At 30.9% G+C, this 6,644-nt stretch overlaps 1 protein-coding gene across 1 annotated transcript; it reads left to right on the plus strand.

Annotated features, from left to right (window-relative positions):
- Positions 1-2,567: 2,567 nt before the first annotated feature.
- On the plus strand, positions 2,568-5,688 carry LOC133195632 (ficolin-2-like). Its single transcript, XM_061331523.1, has 5 exons — positions 2,568-2,645; positions 3,384-3,523; positions 4,059-4,155; positions 4,244-4,408; positions 5,030-5,688. The coding sequence occupies exons 2-5, from the start codon at positions 3,497-3,499 to the stop codon at positions 5,290-5,292; spliced, it is 552 nt and encodes a 183-aa protein (XP_061187507.1). The 5' UTR covers positions 2,568-2,645; positions 3,384-3,496; the 3' UTR covers positions 5,293-5,688.
- The last annotated feature ends 956 nt before the right edge of the window (positions 5,689-6,644 follow it).

A 6,644-nucleotide genomic window follows, 5' to 3' on the forward strand; every position in this document is an offset into this window, starting at 1 on the left:
AGCTTTTCGTGCAAATTGCACTTTGAGTTATTTCTTGTCTCTAAATTTTATTATATATATTATGAGCTTTCATGTTATATTGTGATAAACATAGGAAATATTCCTCACTTTCAGCCTAAAATTTACACTTTCTCTTGTAATATCTGAAAGTTGACATCATAGGACATCGATTTTTACATTCTTTTCGGAACTTATGAGATAACCCTGTCAGCTGTAAATAAAAGGAAGTGAATTACATTCATTATTCTCTTATGAATGTGATATTTTTCCACGCTGTTGTTTCGTTAAGATATAGATCAAAATTTTGGAACACTGTTTTGTGACGAAATATAGACTCTTTATATAAGAAATATGCAAGAAGAAAAAGGTTACAAAATTTAAAGTTAACACACATGATTATGTATATGTATAGCGTTGAAATTGTAGAAATCATGAAGTTTTGTGACAGCATGAACATTAATGGGTTTCATTTAATAAGAGTGCATGTATATTCATCTGTCAGGAAGAAATTTGACCCTAGTACATGTAAGCGCTGTACTGTACATGTCTCTTGTTCAATTTATAAGGTTGCTTCTGAGGAACGCCTATTCCTAGTCTAGTCTACAAACGTGTTAGTGGTAATATGATTAAAAATAACTTATGTTGGTAAGAATTTTGTTAAAATAATTATGCTGTATATTTCTTTCTTTGAACTCAATTGTAAGTTTTATGTATAAATGTATAACTTTGTAATCTTTGTTTTCCTTTCTACTTCCATTAACAGGGAGTAGCATTACATAATTCCGCATATTTGGAGGAAACTTGTGCAAATGAAACTGTTCCTGTTGGCGCCAATAAGAATGCTATAAGTACATATACTTAATTTTTATAATATTCGGTATAGCTTATCATTCAAGATTCTGGACAATTTTTTTTTTGGATCATAAAGAAAATTGATGTTTCAATCCTTCTGAGAGCATATTTCTGTCCCTCATCCGTAACAATTATCTTCATAGTTACATATTGTTACAGGCAACTTAACTTAAAGTCTGATGACAATTAAGATAGTCATATTAATATGCATTATTCATTAAAATGAATCCTTATAGACAGTGAATTTATATAAAATTGTAAGAGTGAAAATATATTTACCGCCCATTCCACCCAGCGGAAATTCCTTTATCCCCTCCCATCTTGAAGCTAATAAGTCAAAGGATCGGTTATTATAATGCATCACAGACTTGTCCGTATAATTATAGATCTATCACCTTTTTTATTACGATAATCATCCTCGTGAAATATGTATGAGTCAATAGTGCCACCATTAAAGCATCTTCTGCAACCATAAAGAAGTTTAAGGCTTAAATCAATTCTAATGGTTGATGTGAATTTAATTTCCTTTACAAAACTTGAAATATTTCAAAAGATTTATCACAATTTATTGCATGAACGTGATCAAAGATAATTTTCCTATTCATAATGAATGACAGTCACTGTAAGTAGTAAACAGAATTACCAAAGCTTAAATTGAATTTAAAGAACTGAAAGATTTCAAAGAAATATTTTTAAGGATTATTGAATTTAGATAATCGAATAAGTATTCTTAGTTAGATAAGAGGCTTAATATCCCTTACTCTTATGATGCGCAGTGAAAATCGGAAGACAAATAGCCTAATATGCCATATATGAAACAATGAGAGACTTTCTTATCCTTAGCCTTTTGGAGCCAATCTGATTTATTCAGAAGTTTATTTCATCTATGTAATTCCATCGTACATCAAAGGAATTTTAGTCACTTATTGTGAAATTTTAGTTAATATTTGAAGAGAGAATCAAATATGAGTGTGATAATAGGAGGTTACCAGATGCTTAGCGTTACAAATGCTGGTTTAGTCCTAGGAATGTTTCATTTGCTTGGAATGATCAACGGTTACAAATATTGTTATAAAGATGTTGATTTCAGTTCTATTCCTGGAGAAAGATATCTTTCTGTATTTGCAGTAGTGTCTAATGTTGGAATTCAGAGATGTGTACGGGAATGCATTTCTCGGAAACCAAACTGTATGGGTGTGAATTTCTTACGGAAACAATTGCAGTGTGAAATGAGCTCAATTGTTAGTTATTCTGAGTTGTCAGTTGAATACATAAGAATCGATTTAGAAGAAGTAAGTGTTTAAAATCTATCAAGATCACTGTAAGTTATTTATTCCATTTGAAAGCAGGCAGCAGATTTTGCTGTGAATTTATTTTTTGATCGCATTTCAAAAAAAAAAAAAAAAAAAAAAAAAAAAGATTTCATATGTATAATTCACTTGATAGTAATTTAATTTTTTTTTTATTTTTCATATTTTTAGAAATTTATTTATTTCTGGAATATTGTGAAATATAATGATATGAGAAGTGTACAGGTAAGTATTTTGAAGTAAAATCCGCTATTTTGAAGCTGGTTAATTTTACCAATATAAAAACTTTGCTATCAACCTTTATAGTTGAACAATTAGTATTACAAATACATGTACAGCTGTATACAGGTAATGATGAACGAAGACTATTGATGAGATTTGACTACAATTGTTTACAGATAGAGGAGAATGCTGGGTGTATTAGCTGCCCAGAAGGACAGAAATGCGTCCATTTGTCCAGTAATGCCCCACTCTGTCTTGACGGTAATACGATTTAGCGTTTCTTTAATATTCTCCTTGATATTATTCAAACGATAAAGTGCTGTCTTTGTTAATGAGGGTATAACTGTTGCGATATTGCAAAAAAATTTAAACATAATTAACGCTTAAACGAGCTACGTATTTTTTGCACTGATTATCCCCGCATTAAAAAAAGGGTGCATTTTATTGTTATGTTTATAAAGTATTTTTAGTGGGTAAAACTACCTAAATGTTATATTATTGATCTTGTACATTACATTGTTGAAAAATCTTACAGCTTAAGAATTATTTCAATCAGATGGCTTTATAAAAGCGGTCCCCAACTTATGTAATGTTACATGTAATAGATTGATAATGGCAATCGGTTTTCATAAGAAATAAAGGGGAAAACATTCAGCTGATGTAACTGTATATTGAAGAGCCCCTCACTGCAAACTTAAGAAAATAGATAGCAATAAGAATTGATAAATGTAAATTGCTTTCCTTTGCGTCATGGAGTATAAATATTGACGTATCGCATATTTAATTCATCGGGATTGTTTAATGCTTTTAACTTAATAATAATAGAATTTAGGGTGTAATAAAAACTAAAAATTCAGAAATAATAAGCTTAGGAGGTTTTTCCAAGAATCTCTTTCTCTTGCTGTTGTCTTAGAATATTGACTTTTATCTTGTAAGTTATGAAATTAAAAAGGATAAAATGTTTTTGATAATAGGTTCCTTTTCTTTTCTTTATTATAGATGAGGATTATCTCACGGACTGTACCTCAATTCATCGTCAAAATTCCTTGCTGGGAAGTGGAGAATACACTATTAAACTTCCACATAAGGAAAAAATCCGTGTGTATTGTGAGATGGAGACAGACGGGGGAGGTTGGACGGTAGGGTTTATAACTATAATTTTGGTGTTGTTTTTGTTATTGTTGTTGTTGTTGTTGTTGTTGTGTGTGTGTGTGTGATGTTTTAGTCAACTTTAAAACAAACGCCAAATGCTGCCAAGCTGTTATGCAAAATTAGAATACTCAATCAATTAAGCTACAGGCTTCTGATAAGAGAAATAATTATCATTAAGGATAAATAAATATTATTCCTATATAAAATTGTTAAAAATTAAAAACTCTATTCTGCCGCGCGAGGTATATTAAATTGCATGCATTTTAATTATAAATTAGAATTCTTTGAAGCAGAAGTTGAAGAGGATGATAAACATTTGGATTACTTTTCATGTGTATAGGGGTATAATTAAATGAGTAACAAATACAAGACAGTATAATTAGTCTTATCTGATTCATAAACTTTAATGTACATATCTACTTTTATATGAGCATTGTTAAACTAAAATTACATATGCTAAATCAACTTATGTATTAAAAGGAAGTATATCAACTTTATTCCAATCATTTTCCTGTAATCTAGATCTTTCAAAGGCGGACTGATGGATCTGTCAACTTTACACGTAATTGGACAGAATATAGAAACGGGTTCGGTAACATTTCTTCGGAGTTCTGGATTGGTATGTAATTGAATTTTAACTTTCAAATCAAGCAATATTGGTATATATTTAATATTCATGATAATGTTTGACTTATTTGATCTTTAAGGAAACGTCAACTTGTTTAAAATTCTTCGATATGGACGTTACGAAATGAGAATGGACATGGGCGATTTCGAAGGAGAATCTAGATACATTAAATACAGTCATATAAGCCTTGGGGATGAGGACACAATGTTTACCATTCATCTGTCAGGATACTCCGGTAATATAAGTAAGTACAATGAAAAAATAAAAATAACGACCAGTAGCCAATCACAGAAATCTTGTGAACAATACGAATCGGGAATAAAAAAAACAACAAAAAAAACCTACTAAAAACAAACAAACACCCCCCCCCCCCCGAAAAAAAAAAAACAACAAAAAACAAAAACAACACAAAAAAAAAACAAAACAAAACAAAACAAAAAGAGGAATCCCTGGAATCACAAGAGATGAAATCACTGCCTCGTTTACAAAAGAATTTACGCTAAGACCAACATCTACTTTTGCAATCTATTTCATTTCTTTCTTTGCTTAAATTTTGATTTTCGCGTGAAAAAGAAAATTCAGTTTTCTAATTTTCTTTGAGTATAATCACTTAAAATTATTAAATTGCTGAGACTTCAGAAGAATTTTAACGTTTAAGTCTAAGTTCTTTCATAAAACTGGACACAGGTGCCTCGGAAGAGTAAGCGTATCCTGTCGACACGTCACTTCCGTCTTGGGTCCTTTTTGTATTGATCACAAAATATTTCATCGTTCATCGCAAAATTGCGAATGTGTAATTTTGTAATTAAGACGTATCAATTATATATCAAATATATTATATAACTGTTTTTTACTGCGTTCACAGGGGACTGTTTCACACAAAACAAAGGGATAAACGGCATGCAATTTTCGACCTTTGACCAGGATAATGATCTCCTATCCTCCCGCAGCTGTGCAATTAATTATCCGGCAGGATGGTGGTTCAATTCTTGTCACTGTGCAAATCCTAATGGATTGTACCTGAAAGGAGAAACTGACATCTGGGGAAAAGGAATTACGTATGCTTATTGGAGGGAAAATTATTATTCTCTGAAATATACGAGAATGATGGTGAGAAGAGTTCTGTAAATGAGATAGAAAAAGCTGAAATACAACAGATCAAGCGATTTCAAATTGAACACAAAAATCTGAATATTTTCTCACATTTTCCATCGAGTTGAAGCCATTTTTATTGAGTTTATTTTCTTTTGATTGCAATATTATTATTTTGTAAGCAATACAGCATTAAAAGAAAAACTTTTGATATGTATACTGTAAATCAACTTTTATTCGCGTGCGAGAAAATATTTGCGAGTTTCGCGCGACCTACTTTGACTCGCAAATATTTATCGCCGCGAACCATTTATTTTGCTTTGTTTTTATAGAAAATGTTTCCTCAGTCGCGAAAATTAATCGTTGCGGACCGGATTCACTTCAAACTGACGAATAGCAAATAAAAGATGACGCGAATGATAGTTGGTTTACAGTATGCTATTGTATGCTAAGGTTTTCCACAATGAACTAATATTTACGATTGTTTTTACCAACCTATACTGGTATTATAATATATCATCATTACCGAGAATAATATATGCATTTATTTCATTTTAGATTCTAAAATACGTGCTGATGATAAAAAAAAAATACTGCTCTTAGAATTGCTTTTCAGATGACAGTACTTTATGATTTTTCATATTTATTCCTGAGTATGTTTTTTTCCCTATATTTACACTGAATTCCATCCCGGTCCGAGGGCAAATTTGTAAATAATTGTGGGTAAAGAAACTAATTAATTCGTAGCCTTTCATGATTTTTAACCTTTTGAATGAAGAAAATTGTTAATCTTTGATGTTCATCACGAAGTGATACATTTATTTCAATGCGGTCACCTACAATGTAGCACAATTGGACTTAAAAAGTTTACAAAAGAATTCATAGGAATTATTTTTAAGATTCTTCTACCGAACATCAGTCCCATAGTAAATAGTATTCCTGTATAATGTAGAGCGAAATGTATTCAAATCTTGGCTGGGAGTTTGGATTGAAAAATACAGGAAAGAGCAAGAGCCACTTAGGGCCTTTTTTGGCCCTGTGAATTTCTGAAAATTCAAAACTGTCTAGTTTCAGTTAACAAGGCCATAAATAATAATTGAGCACTTGGTGAATGAATATCTACTGAAAATGACGTAATTTTCTTTCTAGTCAATGCATTATGACGTCATGAATAGCGTCATTATTCACATATCCTGAATATTTCTTCAAAAATTGCTAAAATATGATGCAATTTTTCAATATTTCGTATACAGCACAACCGCCGATCCAAAATGTGTAAATATATTATAAAAGAATTGTTAATGAAGATTATAAAACATATTTTAATTTTTGGATCGAGGGGTGTGCTCATATTTTTATTCTTTGCTGAAGGTTCTCAAAACACCTGT

The sequence above is a fragment of the Saccostrea echinata genome, unplaced genomic scaffold (assembly GCF_033153115.1).
Source record: "Saccostrea echinata isolate AGI-Se365-2 ecotype Australia unplaced genomic scaffold, CSIRO_AGI_Sech_v1 ptg000029l, whole genome shotgun sequence".
Taxonomy (NCBI): Eukaryota; Metazoa; Mollusca; class Bivalvia; order Ostreida; family Ostreidae; genus Saccostrea; species Saccostrea echinata.

Coding starts and splice junctions, on each gene's coding strand:
- LOC133195632 (XM_061331523.1), top strand. CDS start 3,497: ATGGAGACAGACGGGGGAGGTTGGACG. Junction 3,524..4,058: donor CAGACGGGGGAGGTTGGACG/GTAGGGTTTATA, acceptor CCTGTAATCTAG/ATCTTTCAAAGGCGGACTGA. Junction 4,409..5,029: donor AGGATACTCCGGTAATATAA/GTAAGTACAATG, acceptor CTGCGTTCACAG/GGGACTGTTTCACACAAAAC.